Genomic DNA, 24,607 nt, shown 5'->3' with positions numbered 1-24,607 from the left:
TAAAAAGAAATAAAACAGTAAGACAGAATCTGTGGCTGAATTTTGTTTGTTGATATACATCACATGCCAACAATATTACAAAACAGAGCTACGATCAACCGAATTTTACATCGAGAAAAAGCGAGCAAAGAGCTGCAAACGAAGTCAAGGAAGAAGGCATCAATGGTAGAGTCACCATTCAAGCCAGAGATACTAAGAGGGAAGGTAGCTTTATTGACAGGAGGTGGGTCAGGAATCGGGTATGAGATATCTCTACAGCTTGGCAAACATGGAGCATCTATTGCCATCATGGGTCGACGTAAACAAGTTGTTGACTCTGCTGTTTCCTCTCTTAACTCGCTTGGAATTCCTGTAAGTCTCTCTGATGATATCCTCTGTTTGACCATCTGGGTTATCTTTATTTTGTTTCATTTCCGTGTGTATGGTGATTTTTTGAATTCTTGGATTTGTTTGGTTGCTGAGAAAGCACAGGAAAGGTCTAGGGTATTCCAGTTATTATTATTTATTTTTTGAAAAAAAGCTTCCTTTTTGGCCAGTCAACTGCTTGAAACGACTTTCCGTTTTGCTTGCAACGAGGAGTTTTGTACTGAAACGACATGCTGTTTGGTAGGAAGACGATGATAGTCATATGCACTGTATATTACTAGAAAAGTGAATTCTTCAATGCCTTTGAAATATCCAAAGGGATTGAAGAAGCATGGAAACTACCTTGAACCGGATGTTTCAAACATTCGATTATGGAGGAGGGCATTGAATGCTGTTTACATACCTTTTCAATTCCTCTGAAGGCAATCTATTTCTCATGTTTAATTTAGCTGGATAATTGGTAGTATTACGATCTGGTTTTGTCTGTGTAGCAGTGAAAACTTTTTTGTTATTGTGTACGTTGCAGGCAATAGGATTCGAGGGAGATGTTCGCAAGAGAGAAGATGCCATTAGAGTCGTGGAATCTACTTTCAAGCATTTTGGTAGGCTTGACATTCTTGTAAATGCTGCAGCTGGCAATTTTCTTGTTCCATCCGAGGATTTATCCCCCAATGGATTCAGGACAGGTTGGTTTTTATTCTTAAGCACAAGCATAATCTGTGCAGTTGGTTTTGACTTCAAGAACTTCAAAACTTTGTTAAATATATTTTGGAGTTTGGTACGATTATTTCAGCTGAATTTTAGATTGTTAAAATGTTTTCTAGTTATTTGACGAATTTATGCTTAATAGTAGCGAAGATGGTATCGGTTGTTCCAATAACGTAACAGAAGTCTCATCTCTCACATTGATAGCCCATGAAAGGCTGGTCTTAGAGGAGCAAAGTTGAGTAACCCTTTTCTTCTTTTCTGCAGTAATGGATATAGACTCTGTTGGCACTTTCACAATGTGCCATGAAGCACTCAAGTATCTAAAGAAAGGGGGCCTTGGGAAGGATCCATCTACAGCTGGCGGAACGATAATAAACATAAGTGCGACTCTGCATTATACAGCAACATGGTATCAAATCCATGTATCTGCTGCTAAGGTTAGTTAGTTAATTCTGCAAGTTATCAAGTTTATGCTCTAAAGTGTGTATAAATATCTTCCCAACATTTTTTTTATTGGTGTCCAGGCAGCAGTTGATAGCATTACAAGAAACTTGGCATTGGAGTGGGGAACAGATTATGATATCAGAGTTAATGGGATTGCTCCAGGTCCTATTGGAGACACTGCAGGCATGAGTAAACTTGGACTTGAAGGGATATTGAGCAAAGCTATGGAGAAGATGCCTCTGTTTAAAGTGGGAGAGAAATGGGACATAGCCATGGCCGCTGTCTATCTTGCATCTGATGCAGGTTAGGGTTGCATATACTCTGTCTATTACTTGATCCTTTTATGTAATTCTGTGCAATGTTTTACACTGCCCTTTACAAACACTATAACTAGCGTTGAAGAAAAGCTTAAGCACTCCTTTTCTACATAGGTTGTAAATGAGAATGTCTAGCTCTGATCGCTTAGCACAAGGACCTTATAAAATAGTTAATTACCTAAAACGTCAAACTGTCAATTATAAATTAATTTAGAACAACCATTTGTTATGTATTTGTATAAAGAATAAAACTCATATAATTAATACAAGCATCATATATAAAATATAAAAAAATTTAGAGTTAAATATACTGGTTATCTAGAATTATATTACTTAAGTCTGAAGGTGAGCTTTTGCGTCGCAATACAAATTTGAATTTCAAATCTTATAAAATTTAATCCAAAATTAAATAGATAAAAAAAAATGAGAATATTTTATTTTCTTAAGCTGTGACTTCTCCTTGTTTTCTTTTTTTGAAAAATGATACGTAGAGAGGAAGCTATGCTTATTATATTAATAGAAGACCTAAACATATTTAGTATACGAGATGTCTATTTAAGATTTGAATTAGAAAATTTTATTAATTAGTGACATTTAATTAATACATCTTACATGCAACTCAATATTGCAATAATTTCAGCAGGGTCATTTCAATACATTTACCTTTAAATTTTTTAACTATCAACATGCATTTATGGGTAGTAATTTTTTGACATTTTTTTTATATAATTGAGATACCCCTTAATATATGTCTAGCCCTACCAAGTGTTCAGTAACAATAATTTTGAAGCATCTTGCTTTCAAATTTAGGTAGTTTTTTTTGTCACTGCGATTCAGCAAGTTGCCGAGATATGGGGACTTGGTTTGCAACAGTTACAGAGGTTTAGTGCAAGAGTCGAGTTATCCAGGTTGTAGAGATAGTGGGAGGGAGAAAGCATGGCTTTCATGACTCTTGTTTATAGAAAGCTTGAAACGTTAGAAGTTTAGAACGACCTGCTATGGTCTTATGCTATGACTTGATCTCTTATTTATTACCACTTTGTTTTCTTTTTTCAGTTTTAGAAATCCCTAGCTACCATTTTGAGAAAAAGAAAGGTATCCTTTGGGTGGGTGTTCTCCTAAGTAGCTTTCACAGTTGTAGTTTAAAAAAAGTTATAAATTGTAGCTTTTATATAATCAGGATTTCAAGAGAGTTTTTAATGGGTCCATGTAAAACTGTAGTTGATGAAGTCCTAAAAATCCAAATAGCCTAGGAATAAAGCTCCTGAGTTTAGATAATCAGTTAATTAATTAGTTTTGACAATCTTATCCACTCTCCCTAACCAAGGTTGGTGTTTGGGAGGTCAAGGTGACTTATGGGCAATGCTTGCAAAATGTTTCATTTGGTGAAGGTGAGAACTCCTTGATGCTTAAATAAATATCTTTTTAGAGAGAGAAAATATAAGAATATTTTAGAGAGAAATACTTTGAAAATATATATGCAGTAGAGAATGAAGATTGTGAATCTTTGATTTGAAGGTTTCATGATGTATTTATAGCTTATGAGTTGTTTTTTTGTGAAAAAGAGGGTCTGAAGTGTAATTTTATCCTGATAACATTATGAGGTATAAATATCACTTATATCTATATTAATGTTTGATAGAAATATGGTTTGTTCGTGAATGACTTTTATATATCTAAAATGTATAGAGAAATTAGGGTTCAAGTTGTTAGATGTAGCTAAACTTATAGAAATTGAGTTCTTTCCTTGAGCTAGACCTAAAAAAGAAAAGTCATCCCATTAGGTGTGCCCCACGTAGGATGGCCATCCTCTTGGGGGTGCTAAGGGAGGATGGTTATTTTCTTGGGCGTATCAAGAAAGAATGATCGTTACCTTAGACTTTTTGAATTGTCAAGTTTAATTGTCTTGAGTCTAGCATGTTTTCTAGACCCATGTTACCTTGAACTTGGCTAATTGCTAAGTCAAGTACATTGAGTTTGACATGTTTGTCAGACCCATGTTATCCTGGATTTGGTTGACTGCCAAGTCTAAGTGCAATGGACTTGGCTGACTGCTAAGTCCAAGTGCGTTAGATATAACATGTTTGTCAGACCCACATTACCTTATTCACTTGGGCATGCCAAGGGAGGATATTGGTTACTTTAGACATGGTTGACTGATAAGTTCAAGTGCAATGGACTTGACTGACTGCTAAGTCCAAGTGTGTTGGATCTAGCATGTTCGTCAAACCCGCATTACCTCATTCACTTGGGCGTGCCAAGAGAGGATGGTCGTTACCTTAGACTTGACTGATTGACAAGTCCAAGTGCAATGGACTTGACTGACTGTAAAGTCCAAGTGCCTTGAATCTTATATGTTTGTTAGACTTGCATTATCTCATTTCCTTTGACGTGTAAAGGGAGGATGATCATTCCATTTGACGTGCTCAAGGGAGGGTGGTTGTTACCTTGGATTTGGCTGATTGTCAAATCCAAGTACCTTGAACCAGACATATTCGCTAAACCAACATTACCTCGTTGAAGTGTGCTTGTTTTCTAAAAAAATTGTACTGGTAAATCTTTCTTGATTTGGTGTTTTTTTTTTTATAAAGATATATTGATAAAAATTTAGTTGTTTTGATTAACCAAATACATTTAAAACTATGCAAAATACACAGTTGCAACGACACTTTCCCACTAGGCCATACAGACCCACCCTTAATCATTAACTCAAAGCATCCTAGTGGGGAGGAAGATTGCATCCGTGCAAAATATGAATGTTTCATTTTTTTTTTTCCATGATATAAACTTTTGAGGAGCTTTTTCGAGTTCACTACAATCAAAGATCTCATGAACACCTTTGTTGAACTTGAACCGCTTTATATTTGCTATAAGTTAATCCGGAAATCAAATAGCAATCCAATTTATCACCGCCTACCTCATTGCCTTCCCAGTCTGATGCCTTTTGCTCCTCCGATTTTGTATGATTAAATTGCTGCGTCTTTTGTGAGAAAGAATTCTGCCTGTCTTGTTTACTCAATTTTCTTATTGTACTTTTGAATAATGTTATGAATCATTTTAATGTTTAGGAAAATATGTCAATGGAACAACATTGGTTGTTGATGGAGGTGAATGGCTGAGCAAACCTCGTCATTTTCCTAAAGACGCAGTGAAGCAACTGTCCCGAGTGGTGGAGAAGAGGTCCAGACACGCACCGGCTGGAATTCCTCGGAGCAAGCTATAACTCCCATCGGATAACAGGGAATTCAACTGGATTTCGTGCCAGAAGATTTATTCTTCTATCAGATCACAAATTAAGAGCAGTCGCTACTTCCTATAAATGAAATAATTCTGTTTCAAGAAATCAAAGCATCAATAATACAGAATTTCAGACTGGTTTAGAAAGCCTTGAGGGAATTACATTACTAGTCTAGACTGTCGTATTATGGCTTGGAAGTCACTCAACTCATCCGGTACTAACCAAGAATCATTTTCTTAATATACTTCAGTTACAGTAAGAGGCCATATAGAAACATGTTTAGCCTTATGTTTTTTTTAAAAAAATTAAATTTTTTATTAAAAATTAATTTTTTTATATTTTTAAATTGTTTTAATGTGTTAATCTTAAACATAATTTTTTTAAAATAAAAAAATATTATTTTAATATATTTTTAAATAAAAAATATTTTAATCATAATAACACAATAATTTTAACATGCCTCGAAACCTCAAACTACTGCTGTACGAAAGAAACAAAACCCATTAACATAAATGTCCAAAACGCCATTTTTACCAGATCCCAAGAACCAAAGACAATTACCAAGAACCCCAGAAAAAACCTCAAGACAAAGCGTTAAAAAGATAGAAAATAAAACCTCTACAGAGAGAATATAGTGGGAACCTTTTGAGGAACACCTTGGGGCGAGACAATGATGTAAGATAGCTTAAATATGGTTTGTAGATCACTTATAAACATAACAAACTATAATTCCATAAAGACTTCTGCTTCTAAATAGCAGTGACATGCAGCTGAATACACGACCATTCCCCCCCACTCACCCTTGCATAGTCATTGAAATTAAACAGGGTGAAGGGGAAAAGGCCTCCACTTATACGATGTTCAAAAGAAGTCTCACCTCACAACCAAAACAAGATCCAAAACTAAAAAGAAACCAAGAAAATGAGGGCAAAAGAAAGAAAATGGCGTTATCAAGCTTCAAGATGAACTTGTTTAAATCTTTAAACAAGGGGCATCGATCAAAGCTTAGTCCTGTCGTTATAGTCATAAGACATGATAATGGAATGGTGAAAAAAAAAATTACCAAGTCCTTGGACTTTGCCATGTCAAGGAATCAAACATTATCAGTAAATCATCAACAAGCCAATCACAGGACCGCCAACAAGTCAAGCTAGTGTAAAACTTTGTAATGACTAAATCCAAAAAATGGAAATTCCAACACTGAAAGAGACAAGCATAACCTGTTTCTTATTGCGACCATCAACTGAACACAAGCCATTAATTCAAACACGAAACTATAAGCCACAAAGTATCAACTCTATATCATACTAAAGCAACACAACCAATAAATAAAATTAATCAGGAACTATGGTAAGCAATTTCAACCAGTGGAATAAAGAACATAGTATCATCGTTGAATTGACAGTCTGATACACATTCTCAAAGAAAAGGAGGCCAATTTAAACAAGTTTCCACACAACCATCTCAAATATTACATACATAACAGCTTACTAATGATGCCAATTCTGTCTTCCTCTGTGTTTCCACCAGCTCAGGCATCCAAGTTCTCCATCTGAATGTTGCTTTTCAAAGGCACATACTCTCCAAGATACCCACCAAGATGCTCATGTAAGGCAGTCTTATCAATCCCTTGATGATGGTAACTCTTGCAAACATAATAAAACACACTTTGCACCAGCAATCCCACCAAATTCACAATCACCAAAGCCCCAACCAAGAAACCACCAACAACAATCCTTGTAAACACTCCATATTTATCTCCACCATGAACCACAACAGTTGCAAAAACCACAGAAACCAATCCACAAATAGACAAATACCCAAAAACAAGAACACCGGCCACTCGAATCTTCCCTTTCAACAACTCGTAACTCTTTTTCATAGCAACAAGACCATAAACTGGCTCCAAGACAGAAACCACACTAGCCAAATGCCAAAGTGCAGTTATATAAACATGAACAACCAAGAAAAGCACACCAATCACCATCAAGGAGAACAAAACCAAGAGGGTGTTCTGAATATCAATACCAACAATCAAAATCACCAAGAAGAGCAAGAAAACAGAATTATAAACCAACATCAACAAACAAACCCACAAGAAAGTGATAAACAAACGCTTAAATACTTGAGGGATAGCAGACGTGGTAGAGGAAAAAGAAACAGGCTTTGAAGTGTAAAGAGAAGCAACAGTGAAAACAACAGCAGCAGTTGATAGAAGAGAGAAGGCAAACAAAAAGATTAAATAAAAGAATTGAAAAACCAAAAGAAGGGTCCATTGATGAGTGTTTTGGCTTGATGGGTGATCTTGAATTTGGTCTAATAGAGGATGAGTAAAAAGAGAATGCGCCAAGATTGCAAAAGATAAAGGAAAGATTAAAGCAACGGTGATTAGCTGAAAAGTTTTTGGTGATTGTTTTGGGATTGAAATGGATTCCCTTAAGATTTCTGGTATTGTCAAGAATTGTAGCTCTTCTGTTGCAAGATCCATGGTGGGCTTCTTCTCTGTTTCTTGAAAGAAAGATCAAAGCTTTTAGAGACTGAGACAGGCGGTGGAGGAGGTTGAAGAGATGTGTCGGTGATGATGGGTTCTGGAAATTTGCGAAGGGAACGAAGGAAGGAAGGTAGCTGATTTCTTTTAGAAATTTCTTTATTGGATTTGGTGAATTTGGGATTGTTTATTTTTCTTTTTGTTTGGTTTTGATTCATACACAGGGTAGATCTGGTGCAGTGAAAATGATGCGATCATGTTTTGACATGTGAACTAGCATTTGCCTTCTTTTTTTCGTCCGAGTTCGATGACATTAAGTTAATTTTTCCCAGTTTAAAAACTAATCGATTTGAGGCAATTAATTCAAAAAAAAAAAAAACTTTTAAAATGATTTTGTTTTACTTGAATTAGCTAGGTATTTTTTAAGTTTTTGATTTTTTTTTTTGATTTTTTTATCAGGAGCCGTTCTAAACCTTGGTCTAGATCTTAGATTAGTTTGAGTTTTATAATTATATTTTTTATTAAATAATTTAAAAATACTAAAAAAATACTTTAGAAAACCCGAACTGCAAGGTAAAATAATATATAAGCGATCATCTTGAGAGTGATACATATTTAATGCGTATTATGAACTCCATGCCACATTAACTTAAGTCACTTTCAAGCGAGTTTCTACCATTTTTCACGTATGGTATCTTTAGTTCTCAGATGTTTAATGCGTATTTATGAACTCCATGCCACATTAACTTAGGAAGATACATGAGAGTGAGTATAATAATAATTATTTTTAAAAAAAATATATATTTTTATAAATATATTAAAATAATATATTTTTTATTTTATTTTTAATATTATCACATCAAAATAATTTAAAAAATAATTTTAAATAAATTTTTAATTTTTTTTAACAAATTTCTATTTGAAATAGAGGCTAAAATCACAAGCCTGTATTAAGATATGTTTGGGAACATGACAAAATATGTTCTTAAAATTTTTTTATTTTTTTTTAAATAAATTTCTTTTTATTTTTAGATTTTTTTGATATATTGATATCAAAATTAATTTAAAAAATAAAAAAAATTATTTTAATATATTTTAAAATAAAAAATACTTTAAATCACAAGAAAAAATATCATAAACATGTCAGCACCAAAAAAAAAAAAAAAAAAAAAACTATGGTCCAAGAAGGGAAGGGCTGATCCTATTTCGCAAGCCTAATCAAGTCCTGAGCTAGTTTGGATTCACCACTTAAATTCTCAACAACATTAATTTGAAATTTTGAAGAAGAAAGAATAACAAATAACTTTATCATTAACCATTTATATTCATAATCATGTTTAAGTTAAATGAATTCTCCTAATTCTTTGAGATATATTAATAATACCATATATGTAATTGCTTGTGAGATGTGATTTGTGTACCAATTTAATTCGAAGAGAATCATTTTTTTTTTTCTTGAAGTGAGAAAGTTGTTGCAGTTTTCACACAATTTTTCAACATTTAATCGATTTCGTTTCGAAGAAAGAAAATAAAATTAATTCATTGTGTACGTATTTTGTTGGGCTTTTTGTATGTATTTCAAAATTTATCCCTATGCCCCTGTTTCTTATATACGGTCTGTTGAGTCCACGTATCCATTCTTCTGGCCTCTGTCGACCCCCCGGCCGACTGGCAGGTTGCAAGTGTGATATAGTAATTAAAGGGTAAGAGTGATATACTATTTTTAAAACAAATTAACATTAATTTTTTCTATTTCTAAAAATTTGTTGCAGCCATCACTCTCAACTTTGCTTTAATGATAACAAAATAATCATTAGTTATCAACACAACAACTATGGAAATTAGCCTAATGAGAAGAGGATGAAATGCAGTGCATAGACAGTATCTTGCAGCTCTTGGATGTGTATAATTAGAAGTTTATACTTTATACACGCAGTGTGGAATCTGCAGAATTGTAATATAATGTTTGATTATAATATATATTTATCTCTGCAGCGTTCATGTCTCCAACGTTAATTAGCCCTCAAACCCAATCCATGCAAGCGCGTTAACCTTGATTTGGGCCTGAAGGAGCTTTTGGGTGGGGAGATTGATAGCAAGTGAAAAGAAATGTGGGATTACCGGAAGAGTGGATTCTCTCCGGCGAGGTCAGCAATGGTATCTTCTTGGCCAAGAAGTTTTAGGATTGGATCGTAGCAAATATGCAAACGAGCAAGTGGAGTACGCGAGTCATCATCCATAAGATGATCCATGCATGTTCTTTGCAAGTAAATACCAACATGTCGACTTGACCAGCACCAAAAACTTGACCACAGATGTTCTCCGATGCACTCCCCGTTCCCAACATGAAACCAAAAGAGAAGGTGCCACTGACAGAAAGGGAAATTAAACGGTAGAGAGGTGAATGTTTCCAAAACGGCCAACAAATATAGGGTTAACAAGTTTATACTATAATGACTGATTATATTAAAGGCAATTGGACCTGCAATCTTCCACAACTTGACAGTCTCTTCGCAGAACACAGACTTTATGGCTTTGAATCTCCTGGACGGCAAGTAGTTTCCTCCAGCCTCACCAGCTGATGATTTATTAATCAGAAATGTTGTCGCCATGGACAATTGGACATGGTGGTCAGTCAGTAAAGATTTCTGAGCCTCTCAGGTTCAGCAAATGTCTGTGCTGCTGTCCACAGTAAACCTTGTGATATGTTGCTAGCAAAGACCATACCAAAATCAACTGGATAATATCCCAAAATCCAAGATATGGAACTAAAAAATAATTTAATTAGTATTTGAGATAGTGATTAATTAATATATTCAAGTGTTTGAATTTTTGCTTGTTAATTTAAGGAATTCCAAGCTTCTAGTATAAATTTGAATACCTGTAAAAACAATCCTAATTGGACGAATTTAAAGACCCTCTAATAATAAAATCAGGATATTTAGAGGAAAAATATTAAATGACTTAAAGATAATAAATGATTTAAAGGAGCCTTAAATTCAAAGAATTAAAATATTTGTTTTAAAATTTTAAATTGATTAATGATGTGAAATCTATTTATCTTTATCTCAAAAGATGAAAAGTTATGAATCATTTATCTAGATAATTCAAGAGGTATTTATACCCCCTAAACTTTGTCGTTTTCAAAAAAAGAAAAGATTGAGAAGTCCTCTAGTTTTGACGACATTAATAGGAGATAAATATCTTTTTATATCATTAATGAGATAATAAGTATGATAGATCTCTTAAAAGACTTTATATACACCTATAATCATAATATGATGATTATTCTAAATGGAGAGGTATGATAATTTATCATGTCTTTAATACTTATATCGTAGAGGATCTTCTAGGATTAGACATTAGCCTTCGAACTTGATAATATCCAAGTTTTTTAGGTCTATCATGTTCATGAGACTTATGTTTCCTTGGATTTAGTTGATTGTCAAGTCCAAGTCCTTTGGATCCGGCATGTTCGTTAGACCCACGTTATCTTGGGTTTGACTAACTTCTAAATTCAAGTTTTTTGGGTCTGACATATTTACGAGACCCATGTTACCTTAGGTTTGGTTGACTTCGAAACCCAAATTTTTTGAGTTTGACATGTTTGTTAAACTTATTTTATTTAAAAAGATTTTTATTTATAAAAATCTTAACTAAAAGTTAACTAATTAGTTGTCTATTGGCTTTTAATTTGTAATCTTGCATTAAAAGCTTAAGAGATTTTAAAGGGAAATAATCGTCAATAAATGTCTTGTTTTTTTTTTTTTTTGAAGAGATAATAGGGCTTTGTAGATCTAAAAGGATTTCTAGATAAAAAAAAAGGGTTTTTAAGAAGATCACCCAACGGCACGCAGTAAATATTACAAGCTTTTGGCTTTTTAGGATTATAAATAAGATATTATTTGTCTTGCATTTCCTATCCCCTTTTTTTTTCTTGTACTTGTTTTTTTAATTTTTTATCAAAATTTCCTGATTTGGGTATTTCAGAACAATTTGAAAATAAAGAAGAATTTATTGACTAGGTAAATTAAATATCCTTAGCTTACGTAAAACATTCTTCAATCTTTCCTTCCTTGTACCACAAACCAGTTGATATTCAAAACCCATTTAGACTTACATCTGATAACTAAACTGTAAGAACAGATGGAAGGGAAAGCTCTTGCTGCCAAAGACAACTTTGTGTTAATCAACTGAAACATAAGTAAGCAGAGTCTCCCCTTCCTCTCATTCTGAGTGTATATATGCAGGATTTCTAAGGAGCAAACAAGATATATATTCAAAAAAAGCACTACAATGGCCAGAATACAAAAAAAGGAGTCCTTTTCTTTTAATTAAATTCTCTAGTAGGCGAAGAAAATAAAGAGGTCTCGCCAAAATCAGGCAAAGGTTCAACCACATCCTGTTCAAGATCATCTGCTGGGCCAAATAAGCCCCTCAAATCTCCATGCCCCAGATTGTTTTCAGTATTCTCTTACACTATATACCCTCAGCCTGCCTGCAGGCAGATCAGTTAATGATACTTCAAAATGCATTGTGGTCGAGGAACGTGCGCATCAATCGTCCCGACTAGAGTTAATTTTCGTAACATTGTGTTTTGTTTACTAGGTTTTAGCATAGATGTTAGATCTGGTTGGAGGACTGACCGGAAAAGGATCCCGGGCAATGAATTATCAGGTAAATCTCTGTCAATTTTTATTTATTTATTAAAACTGTATCCTTTTTTTTTTTTTTTTTAAATCTTGATATTGATATGAATTTGTCCAAGTCCATCAAGTTTTATCCGTCAGCATCTTTCTTTATTTAACTTGAAACCTGACTTAAACTAGGTTAACCGACTAGCTTGAGCAAGATTTAACGATCAAGGTTTTCATATTTTTCATTTCTGAATTGCAAATGAAAAGGAATTTTTGATTTTGCCATTTTCTTTCTTTCTTTCTGCAAGAATAAATAGAAAGAGGGTGGTAATACATGACCATGCCCTTTCTTTCAACCTATATGTTAAACCTTGTGTCTGGTTCTTTTTTTAAAAAAGAGAAAATTCTGATAAATATTTCACTTGCTAACAATTCCATATAACTAAGCTTTTGCTTCTAATTAATCAAGTTTCACTAAAAGTAAGGCCACACACTAAAAAAAAGGGAAAAAAAAAAATCAATATGGAACTTAAAAATAAAATATATATCATGATAAACTCCATGGTAATGTGCGTCTTAGCATCCTAATTTTTTCCTGCCCACTTCCTTTTTTTCATGCAAATACAGAACCTATGTATCTGCACAAAACATAATCCAATAATTTAATCAAGTATATATGTCCAAGAAATTAAGAATAAATAGATTAGTGCATGCTTTGTATATATGTTACCATATATAATTGGAGGGATCAGGGATGGAGAGACTGAAATCTTGAAGGTTAGGCTGTGTAGGCTGGACACGGTAAGGTTGGAACTGTGGAGGGAGCGGAGCAAGCTGAAGTAGACTACTAATTGGCTGATCTTCATCAGAAAACTGAAACTGCTCGAGCATTCGTTGCTGTTCCATTGGCTTCACCATTGCTGCAGCTGCCTGTTGTTGCTCCAACATTGTAACATGATGCTGCATCCCAATGCCAAAAGAGAAAGTGTGATATATCTGACATTGCTAGCCAGTCAAGTGATTCAAGTATAAATTCATCGAAAACTAGAGTTGATGAATCAAAATTAAAGATTTTTTTCCATGCTTAAAAATATATTATCGGATCAAACTATATAGATAAAAGACAATATTGTAAGTAAGCCTCAATGGAACCTAAGAGAAAAAAAAATGATTTACTTACCAGATGGTACTGTATTTGTTGATTTTCCTCCTCCAACATTTTCTCCTAACACAAGAAAAAATATTGCAAGTAATACAAGAAAATAACATAGTTTTCATCGGAAGATATAGATGATAAACGATTTACCTTTCTTCGCAGATTGTCCACCTGCTGTTGCAAAAGCTCAAGCTGCATTCCAGATATAAAGAGAGTTTTGATTTTGGAACTTTGAGACATCTTTCTAGGACTCGAATATTTACATGCAGAAAAAGCTTGATGGATTTGGGTGATCGACTTGCATATTAACCAATCAGAATCAATACAATTCTTTAACAATTTTGAGGTACCAGGAATGAATTATTGAATTGCATATTTTGTTTTTTTCCCATTTGTTTCGCCAGGTTTTATTAGTTCATACTTTTGCATATTCTTGGCCTAGTATATGTTGTCATTGCTTAATAAAGCATTCAAAAATGCCTTCAATTCTGTTTCCAATCAAGAGATCATCAAAATCTTCAACTTAATTAGCATCATAATTATTATAATTATCAGGCCCAGCCCAAGACCTAATTCACAAGTCTTATGACTCAATCTGGTTCACTCTTCAAATCGTTGCAATGAAACCCATGACAAGTTATAAACTTGACCCGTCAGCCCGGGTTAGGTTCTAGGTCGACAGATTATAAACTTGATCTAATAATTATGCTTGGCATGTATTGTTATTATCGAATGATTGGAAGAGTACGGTAAAACGAATTAATACCTTCTGAGCTCGAACTTTGTTAACCGAGCACTCTAGCTGCTTTTCAAGTTCGACCAAACCCTCATGGTGCAAGGAACTCAGGTTTTCGCCTTTGTAGCATCGAACACTCAACTGAAGATCATCCGTCTCTTTCCTGATTCTTTTCGATTCCTTCTGAATTTGTTCCTAAAATATTAAGATCAAAACATCACAACCTTAATCTGGTTAATAGAGGCATATCGATAAGGTAAAGGGAAGGTTTGTACCCAGTCGTTGCTTTCTAGAACACGCATTCCTTTCGAAATCTCATACCTTCTGATGATGTGTGGTATGCTGCATGTATGTCAAATATAAAATGATGATAGTTTTTATTAGCTCAGTAAAATATGATTTCATCAAACAGAACAAGACTATATTCATATAGAATTAATTCCTTGTAAAAAAAGCTTTTAGAATCAACCGATACACAAATAAGGAATCTACTCTACAATTACTATTTGTGGCTTGCTAAGCCCTAAATTATGTAGAAATTAATTACAAGACAGAATTAAACATAAGTCACATTACACTTGTGGCAAGGCAGAGATGATCCTCATGAAGCTGCTTTATATATAGTGATATGTATGGACCTATAGTAACTTGGAGGTAGAAGATTGAGAGTCAAGGATGGCCAAATGTTGGACCTTGCTGAGGCTAAAGGAGCTAACAAGAAAACTTATCAATTAAGACAAATTGTTATATCAGCACTGGAAAGAGCACTTTAAGGGTTAAAAAAAGAAGCATAAGGCGGTCAAAACATATGATGAAAACATGATGAAACAGCATAAAAGCTAACATTTTCATAGAAAATATTATTCATCTCATCGTAAAGTTATATCATCAAAGAACTCATTTGTGCTCCAAGAAATCATTAGCTTACCCCCTTAAATCCATTAATGATTTACATAGATACAAATTAAATCATTTATTAAAGGAATTTGTTAAATTTAATGGTATAGCATTATGGTCATTTTTTTTTTCCTCTTCTTTACCTGGACGACTCATTGCAGAATTCATAAAGCTTCCCATTGCTCGAGAAGATGATGAGTCCTATTTCAGCATCGCAGAGCACAGAGAGCTCATGGGTCTTCTTGAAAAGCCCTCCTCTGCGTTTGGCAAATGTGACTTGCCTGGCCGTGCGGTTCTCAATCCTAGTTATTGCTATCTTTCCTCTTCCCATTTTTCAAATTGTCTTCTTCTCTTGTTAGGAGAATTCTATGAAAAGGAAATCCTATCCTCTCCGGTATACCTCACTCAATTTCCTGGTAATGTCAAGAGGAAAAAAACACAGAAAAATTTAGCACTACTAAAAACTGCTTGATGGCACAGATCTAGAAATAATGGGCTCTGATTTAGGGAAAAAAAATGTTAACTAGGATGCATGCTATATGTGCAGTACTTAAAACTATTAAATGAAGAACTAATTGTAATGAGAAGTGGAAAAATTAGATTCTAAAATCCCTAAAGATGACAGTGAGTGTTTTTGGTAGCAGATGGAAGAGATCAGAAAATCAGAGAGGTAGAGGAGGAGGAGGAGGAGGAGGAGGAAAACTTTTTTTTCTTTCTCTTACCTTTAGTTTATCGTCTATGCTTCCTTAACTTCAAGTTCGATCAACTTTATATATAGGCCATGCTATAACCTTCCCTAGTCTTCCATTGCTTTCTCATGGACAAACAAAATTATTACGGCATGTTGTGATTTGTGACTGTTAACGACTCCATCGCTGTCATGCATGCGACCTTAGCTTTTGAAATTTGCCAAATTAGGGAAGATCCAAGTTTTGAATGAACACAAGCATGCTTGCCATGTAAAGAAACCCTATTCCCTGTGGAAAAAACAGGGTGCATGTATCCCTGGCAAATGCCTGGCAAAATCTGAGCACTCGTTTCCATCTCTTGGAACCCGTTTGACTGCGCTTCAAATGCCATGGCTCAAAATCAAAAGCTTCTTATTTAAATCTAATGGCACAGAACTTTCTTGCACAATCCTCCCATGCTTGATTTCTTGTGGGTGTGGTCAGTGAAGATTGTCCTAATTATTATTTTTGTTTGCTACAACTCGATAACCCCAACTCTCTAATTAGTAATCAATCTACTTCTTTGCCATGAAAGGAGAAACGGCCCTAGAATTTTAGCCTCGCTTTTGACCTTTGAACATGGCTGGATTGTCAAAATAAGAAAGAAAAAAGAAAACGCGTTAGCATTTCTAGACACGAAGAATATCATCCTCCCTATAAAACCAGATTCGTGCACTATTATCTGAACGTGTTCACGAAGCTGTGCAAAAACTTCATAGATATTGATTTTTTTTTAATTGATGAGTTTTGAGCTATGTATAAAATAAGTTTTTTTATGGATACAAATTTAAATTAATATTTTTTTTTCAAGGGATAAGAATGTAAGAACTCAAGAATATAAAAATAATATTTTTTATATGTAAAAAAGAGATGTGTGTTTAATGTCTTGTTGAATGTGTTTTATAGTTGCGAAATATAAAGTATAATGTAGTGTTGTTTAGATGAATGAACACTTGTTAATTGATGGTATTTGATAGTTAAAACTAATATAATTTTTTGTTTGAATAATCATCAAGAGTATATTAAAAAAGTCATAAAGCCAATAACTAAAGTGAATTACAAGGGAACTAATAAAATTTTTAATTTAATCATTAAATTAAATTGAAATTTTATAAGTTTATTCTACGAGTTTGATTTCTTATAAAATAATTAGGTAGTGCGTACCTGTCGATTTTGTTTCACACATTCAAATTTGACTGAAAACTCACTGTTTTATAATTTTTTATTTCCAGATTGATTTCATTTCTAGTAGATATGTTAATTTAATGTACTATTTAAACAATTATGTGGTACATAGCTTTTTATTGATGTTCAGAATCTATCAAATTAGAGTTTTCTTCGCTGTTTAGATGTAATCTTTCTTTTCCTCGCTCCTTACGCCAAATTCTTGAGTTTTAGCTGTATCTAATTAATTTTACCCTATACATTGAATAATCGTTCATACACACACATGTATAGCTGGTATTCTTTCAGCCTGAACGCACAATTATGTATTCACATTCTTTTGTAAAACATAATATATATACACATTAATTGAGCAAATTAAGGTCGAATGGACTTGAGTTAAGGAGGCATAAAGGCCACCCTGCAAAGATGGAAACAGAGCCACAGTAGGCCTAGCTAGGTCCTTGAGTACTAATGGAAAACTATATTTTTTTACGTATATATATATATTTTCTTACAATTAATTTGATTTATTTTCAAGGATAAGTAAATTACAAATGGAAGACTACTGTAAAGCCATCATTGACCGAATCAGACCATCCAGAGAAAAGAAGATTATGAACATATTGTTTGTCTAAATTTAGAAGCGGTTTTACGTCCACTTCAACTTGTTCCAGTGCTCTCACATGGTCCTCGCAGATTCCACAACCACAGTGATTTGGGTTGGCAGTCCTTTGTGAAAAAGAAGATGTTCGAGTTCAAATATATGATTCTCGAGCTTCCGAAGGTACTCGATCCTATCCGAACCCTTAGCTAGCTACACAAGCCACGGCATGATCCCGAACCAAACCACCTGCAGATAATCACTTTAACAGGGTGCTGATGTCGACCCTTTGTTCCTCCGTCTCGAAATTACTAGTTATTTTTAAAATATTTTTTATTTAAAAATATTTAAAAATAATATATTTTTTAAAATTAATTTTGATATTAATATATTAAAATGGTATATATAAAAAAATTAAGTATTTTTTTTAAATCACACAAAAAAAAAACAAATAACTTCAAACAACCAATCCGCGTGAACGATGCATCTATTTTCATGACAATAACATAATAAAATGACAAGGCACCTATTTTCATTACAATTACAATACACTTAACAACCAAATAAAAGAATTTAATAGTTTTTTTCCCTATAATTAACAATGTGTATCAGTTTAAATGATTCAATTTAGATTAAAAAAATCAATTAATGTTTTTGAATTATAAAATCATTCAATTCAATTAATTTTATAAATATTTTGAATAATTCCATTAATTTTGAATTAATCTACCCATCTCTGTTTATTATCCATACAACAATTTATGGACCGCAAAACATGTTGATTGGCCCATAGGCTATATTAAAAAACCCCAAAACTTCCAGAATACTTGGGCCACATTTTAATTATGAGCTCAACCCATTACCAAAACCCACTATAAAATCAAACCCAATTCGTTTTCTCTTCTTCTTTACTTTCGATCTGTCACTCCCCGAAACACAACCCCAGCACAGCATATCTCCCTCCGCTTCAATTTCAGGTAACTCAATTTTATCTCCACCGTCAGATCTCTCTCTCGACATCAAATCGGGTATTGATCCATCTAATTTCAATTCAATATCTCATAACGCAAATCAGATCTGAGATTTTAAAACTTTGAACATTTAATTTTCTTTCGTTTTCTCGGTAACCAAACAGACCTGTCTGGTGATCTTGCCGTTCATTTAGATCTGAATTTCTCGATTCTTTAATCACGTAGATCTGTGGAATTTAAATTCTGATTAATTTAATTTTGTTTTGAAGGCGTTCATTTCTGTGTCAGTATATCAAGATGGTAAGATAGTCTCTCTCTCTAATATAATTTAATTATGAGGTTTTTTTTTTTAAAAAAATTTGGTTTTGATTTCGGTTTTAATTTGTAATGTAGGTTGTTCTCGCGGCTTCTATAGTGAGCAAGAATGGTAAAGGTGAGTTCCTTGTGCTATTTCTTTTTAGCTATTTTTTTATAATTTCGATTTATATAATTTCGAATGCAATTAGTTAACAATGTTTATTGTGTTTTATTTTAATCTGAATTAACTTTCATTTTTATATTGCATGTAATTCTGTAAACCTCGCGTCACATGATAATGTTTTTTATTAGCAGTTGTAAATTGGTTATGCAAATCTTCGGAATTACAATTCGACATACATCTTTCTGTTTAGATTTGAGTTTTTATGGGTCCTGTTTGGATCCATGAGTGGGAGTCTTATCATATGGGACCCACAAATGCTCAAATTTAAGCAGAGTGTGGAAAAAATGTTAGTGTTGGAGGTTCTTCCATTTGTTGAGCTCTATAACCTTGGATTTGATTTGGTTTTATTATTATTAACTGTGTTGTTGTAGTGAGGCATTTTTTGTTTTGTTGCTTTGCTTGATACCTTTTGAGTTTCCTTGCAGTGCTGGTTTCAAGACAGTTTGTGGACATGTCTCGGATTAGAATTGAGGGCCTTCTTGCAGCTTTTCCCAAGTTGATAGGGATTGGAAAGCAACATACTTATATTGAGACTGAGAATGTGCGTTATGTTTACCAGCCAATAGAGGCTTTGTACTTACTGCTTGTGACAAATAAACAGAGCAACATTCTTGATGATTTGGAGACTCTGAGGCTTCTCTCAAAATTGGTATTTATTTCTTATGTTTGTCTCTCTCTTTTTTTGGCAGTTTCATATTCTTATATTGGGACTTTAAATTTTCTATGCTCTATAATGGGTGCTCAGGAATCTGGTTGGCTTCTGGCTATCCCCCTTCATTTTGTGCACCTATGCTCATCTCTGACATGTTTCATTATCTTGTGATGTTTGTGCTATTCTTACTTGATTTGAAAAACTTTGAATCATGAGCTACTTTCTATAAGATTCATTTCATTAAAGTACATTTAGAGGCTTTAAGTTGATTCCTTAAGTGTGCTTCTAGGTACCTGAATATGCCATGTCTCTTGATGAAGAGGGTATTTGTCAGACAGCTTTTGAGCTGATCTTTGCGTTTGATGAGGTTATCTCTCTTGGGCACAAGGAAAATGTTACTGTTGCCCAGGTTAAGCAGTACTGTGAGATGGAGAGTCATGAAGAGAAATTGCACAAGCTGCTATTGCAGAATAAGATTGATGAGACCAAGCGTCGTATGAAGGAAGAAGCTAGTAAGATTGACCAAATGAAGGTATTTGTTTATAGCTACACAAAGAATATCTGAAGAATATTTATGTGCTGCATAAAGCACTATCAACATCTCTCAATTCATTTATTTATTTAATTTTTGCAGATTGAAAAGAACAGAGGTAATAAAGGAGGATTTATGTCTTCAATGGGCTCTGGACGAATTGAGAGCAGCTTTAGTGATATGAGCATTTCCAGTGGCGGAGGAGGTGGTTTTGGAAGTGGCTCTGGGTTTGGATTAACCAATGATATTGACTCATTTGCCAGCAAGTCTAAAGGTTTATTCCTGTTTTTTTAGGCCACCTATATCCGTTGTAGCTTCTGATTTTTTGATAACTAGTAGATTAGGTTTCTGTCTGTTAGATACCTAATTTTTATAACTATGATTTGTAGTATTTTTCAAGTTTTTAGAAATTTTGGTTCACCCTTGAACTTTCTTGACCAGGTTTGAAACTCCTTAACCATGAGGTTATATATCTTCATCTATTTAATTCCATTAGCTGCAACCTGATTTTGTGCATATTATTGTAAATGTCTCTGAAAAATATGGTTCAAGTATCGGGGAGTGTGCTTTTAATTTAATATATCTATCTGGCATCACTAGGTCGTCAACCTTCATCTGCCACTGCTCCTCCTAAAGGCCTTGGCATGAAACTCGGCAAAAACCAAAGGGCGAACCAGTTTTTGGAATCCTTGAAAGCAGAAGGTGAAATGATTGTTGAAGATGCACAGCAATCAAAGTTAAGTTCTCATATAGCAGCAGCTCACCAACCAACTGATCCTGTTACTTTGACTGCTGAGGAGAAACTCAATGTCACTCTAAAACGGGATGGTGGAATGAGTAACTTTGATGTTCAAGGGCAATTATCACTTCAAATTCTTAACCCAGAAGATGGGCTCATCCAAGTTCAGGTTCATCATCTCTTTCTCTGGCTCTCTCTGTCTGTGTGTGTGCATGGCTGCATGCGCATGTGGACATGCATGATTTAGGTAACAATAAATAATAATAAAAAAACTGTACGTGAATGTGAAAAGAATGTCTTACGGTGAAATTTCATGACCATCATCTCATATCTGTGAGCAAAAGGGTTTCTACCATCTTCTTCCATTTGCTACCGTTTCGTAGCAAAATGCTCATCTTTCCACATCAACCATATAATGTACATAAAGATGTGAAATGCTTGCGCTTAATCTAATGAAGTTGTTCCTTGATATTTTCAATATTATCTGTGGCTATGTGGGACATTGCTGAAGGGTTGGACCTTTTATAATAAATCACACTGTCCCATCTCATGGATAAACTTCTTATGAATAGATTGTTTCTATGTCTAATAATAGACGCTTGACATTTACAGATTACTAGAATTTGATACCCTTTGATGACACTATCAAAATATTGAGTAGGATGTGTATATGTGGCTTTGGTTTTGAAGTTATTGCAGTAGCTTTTATGCTTGGTATTATCTACATTATGATGCCTGGTTTTTTTTGCAGATTGAAGCTGGGGGGAATCCAGGCGTCATTTTCAAGACACATCCTAACATGAACAAAGAATTATTTGCTAATGAAAACATTTTGGGGTTGAGGGATCCCTCCAGACCTTTCCCCACTGGTCAAACTGGGGATGCAGGTGTTGGTCTTTTGAAGTGGAGAATGCAAAGTGCTGATGAGTCAATGGTGCCCTTGACAAGTGGGTACAAATCTGAAGCAGCAGCTTATCTGAGCACTGTACACTTTCTGTTGTATGTTCTAATGTTATGTTTAATTTATGCATATTGCAGTCAATTGCTGGCCATCTGTTTCTGGAAATGAAACATTTGTCAGCATCGAGTACGAAGCTTCATCAATGTTTGATCTACGAAATGTTGTGATCTCAGTTCCTCTCCCAGCCCTTCGAGAGCCACCAAGTGTTAGGCAGATTGATGGAGAATGGAGGTAAGAATTTGCTCTATTCTGTTCTTTTAATGATGTATCAGGTTGAAGTTAGTTCGGTGTGGATCTATATGTTGGGGCGAGTAGAAATCGTATCTGATACTGATGTTTTTTCTTTCTTTTTTGAACATTTGGCTTTAACTAAAGTGAGATTCATCTAATGAATGTATAAAGTTAGAATCTGATTTGGATGTCTGTTCAAAGTGAGGTGCTCGGACTTTTTACCTTAAAATTATTTTTCAAAGCAAATTAAATTAAAAGGATTGCCATTCAGGCACGTGGAGAGTAATCGTGAGAAGCCCTTAGGTGTAAGCATATATTCTCACCTAGTTATAAGTACTATGTGCTAGGATTTCAGCAGATTCCTAGGAATCCTTAAAAGTCATGTGATTTTCTGGAAGATTCTTTTTGATGTTATTGATTTATGCCAAGCGATATTATATATTTGATAACCATTGTATGTCATCCCTTGTCTCCTGTTTTTCACGGTCCAGTCGAAGCAGTCATTCAATATTTGTCATTATTCTTAAACCTGTAGGTACGACTCCAGAAATTCCATCCTAGAATGGTCCATTCTTCTCATTGATAACTCTAACCGCAGGTAAGAAAATGTTAAAGAGTGTTTTTATCACTTTCATACCCTATGTTTGATATATGAAAAATACTCCTGGTTTTAGGGTTTCTTATAACGTGTCATTTAATATTTTTGGACAGTGGATCTATGGAGTTTGTTGTGCCACCAGCAGATTCGTCATCATTCTTCCCCATTTCTGTTCGGTTTTCAGCCACCAGCACATACAGTGAGCTAAAGGTTTGGTTTTGTCTAAAATCTTGGTGATTTTGTTTGCACCACCCTTAATAGAGGAACTTCAACCTGTATGTAAAATGTTTGTTTTTCCAATTTGTGAATTATCTTCCTCTGCTGGCCTTTTTAATGATTGTAGCTGTTCCACACCTGTATGAATATTTCCCATCTAAAACTTACACTTGATTAATAAAATTCGCATGTAATATAAATTAAAGCCATCTAGTCAATGCCAGCTCATAAAGACAAATTGTGCGATCATCATTGCATGAAATTGTTGAGTTACAGTTACTGCCAGTTGTTGCAGTTCCTTATTCTTGTTCCCCACCACTGTGTAGTTGGTAATATCAATGATTCAAGCTAATTAAAAGCTTGTTCTTTTAGTCTACCTCCGATTATCCTTACATCGCCCATCATTTTCCTTTTCTTTTCGCAGGTTGTTAATATCCTTCCCCTGAAGGGTGGAGCTCCTCCCAAGTTTTCCCAGAGGACTCAATTGATCACAGAGAATTACCAAGTAGCCTGAATGATAGAGCTACTTCACTGAAGCATGAGTTATATCCTGCATGTTTAGTGTTTGTTTATTGGGGTAAAATTTGACGCAATTTTGAGATTGTTGATCTTGGAATCTAATGCATTTATTCTCTCCATTTATTTTCTTACTGTAAATAATCTTTACGGTAACTACATCCTCACTTCTATTCTTTGTATGCCGGTTTATTTTGGATGCAAAATTTTTCGCAGCTTTGACAATGATTTTTTTTGCATTTTAGTTCTAGGTGGTTTAACTTTGAAGTCTTTTGAAGTTATAGTTGGAGAAACATTGTTATGGTAAAAAGAAAATCTGTGAAACACTTGTTGAAATTCTAGGTTATTGTCTGCAATGCACTTCTGTTCACCAGATTATTTCAATTTATCTCTGTGAAGGTGGCCACCGGATAGATTCTACATAGGTTCAGCATAGAAACATGCTGACTTGGTCGTATTTGCTTTCAGAAATGATTTGGTGAAAATATGTCATGGGATTGGTCGAAAAAAGGAGAGATTTCTTAACATTGGAGGCCCTCGCTTAGTATTCTCGGGATTGGCTAGCATATCTCAAGAAATACTCGCTATCAATTCGCTAGAATTCTCGGTATATTCTCGGGATTCTCAAGACAAAACAGTTTTTAATTTGTTATAAGTAATAATATTTATTCTTAGCATTCTCGGTAATAACATTTATTCTTATCCATCATCAACTATAAATAATAATATTTTCAAGGCGGAAGAATAAAATAAAAACTAAATCTATGGTTGTAGGATCTATAAGAAATTGAGATAAAAAATGATATTTGAATAGAAAAAGAACTTGTACTCGAAGTTATAAACATAAACAATTTAACATAAAAATATTTATGATTTTAAAAACCTTATGATTTTTAAATTCAAACAATTATTTAACGAAACCGAAGAAACCCTTTGAGAAAAAAAAACAAAAATAAAAATAAAAATAAAAATGAAACTGATAAAGAAAACTAAACTTCTTTTAAAATAAAAATAAAAAAATTGATTATTTTCCAGAATGTCTTCGATGGAATAAAACAACGTGGTGTAGTATGGTAGAGTGGTGATAACTAGTTTTCTAAATAAACTTCTTATATATCACACATTTATCGAGTATACTTTTATTAAATAATAGAAAGCTACCCCTCAAAATAGATCAATAGGATTATTTTAACGTTGAAATCTATTTAACTACGGTACCCTCTCGGC

At 34.0% G+C, this 24,607-nt stretch overlaps 4 protein-coding genes across 5 annotated transcripts; 2 read left to right on the top strand and 2 right to left on the bottom strand.

The window, feature by feature from the left end:
• Positions 1-5,219, top strand: LOC118060618 (peroxisomal 2,4-dienoyl-CoA reductase [(3E)-enoyl-CoA-producing]). The gene is made up of 5 exons (XM_035073857.2): positions 1-351; positions 893-1,052; positions 1,339-1,511; positions 1,599-1,821; positions 4,904-5,219. The coding sequence occupies exons 1-5, from the start codon at positions 64-66 to the stop codon at positions 5,056-5,058; spliced, it is 999 nt and encodes a 332-aa protein (XP_034929748.1). The 5' UTR covers positions 1-63; the 3' UTR covers positions 5,059-5,219.
• A 1,159-nt stretch (positions 5,220-6,378) lies between these two features.
• On the bottom strand, positions 6,379-7,868 carry LOC118060619 (uncharacterized). The gene has a single exon (XM_035073858.2). It carries the CDS (start codon positions 7,559-7,561, stop codon positions 6,605-6,607), a length of 957 nt encoding a protein of 318 aa, XP_034929749.1. The 5' UTR covers positions 7,562-7,868; the 3' UTR covers positions 6,379-6,604.
• Positions 7,869-12,924: 5,056 nt separating this feature from the next.
• On the bottom strand, positions 12,925-15,318 carry LOC118060586 (MADS-box protein FBP24). Its single transcript, XM_035073817.2, has 6 exons — positions 15,131-15,318; positions 14,366-14,432; positions 14,121-14,285; positions 13,505-13,546; positions 13,379-13,423; positions 12,925-13,158 (listed from the first exon to the last, which is right to left on the bottom strand). The coding sequence occupies exons 1-6, from the start codon at positions 15,316-15,318 to the stop codon at positions 12,925-12,927; spliced, it is 741 nt and encodes a 246-aa protein (XP_034929708.2).
• A 3,033-nt stretch (positions 15,319-18,351) lies between these two features.
• On the top strand, positions 18,352-23,605 carry LOC118060620 (coatomer subunit delta). Of its 2 annotated transcripts, none has more exons than XM_035073860.2 (12): positions 18,352-18,460; positions 18,724-18,754; positions 18,848-18,887; positions 19,361-19,584; positions 19,877-20,119; positions 20,222-20,393; positions 20,720-21,027; positions 21,610-21,805; positions 21,897-22,050; positions 22,586-22,648; positions 22,762-22,858; positions 23,289-23,605. In XM_035073860.2, the coding sequence occupies exons 2-12, from the start codon at positions 18,752-18,754 to the stop codon at positions 23,376-23,378; spliced, it is 1,590 nt and encodes a 529-aa protein (XP_034929751.1). In that variant the 5' UTR covers positions 18,352-18,460; positions 18,724-18,751; the 3' UTR covers positions 23,379-23,605. The 2 variants fall into 2 exon arrangements, with proteins under 2 accessions (XP_034929751.1, XP_034929752.1); XM_035073861.2 differs by having other exon boundaries at positions 18,399-18,511.
• Positions 23,606-24,607: the final 1,002 nt, after the last annotated feature.

Source organism: Populus alba, chromosome 12 (assembly GCF_005239225.2).
Source record: "Populus alba chromosome 12, ASM523922v2, whole genome shotgun sequence".
Taxonomy (NCBI): domain Eukaryota; kingdom Viridiplantae; phylum Streptophyta; class Magnoliopsida; order Malpighiales; family Salicaceae; genus Populus; species Populus alba.
The sequence above is the reverse complement of the archived record's forward strand: the minus strand, read 5'-3'. Positions and strand labels throughout refer to the sequence as shown.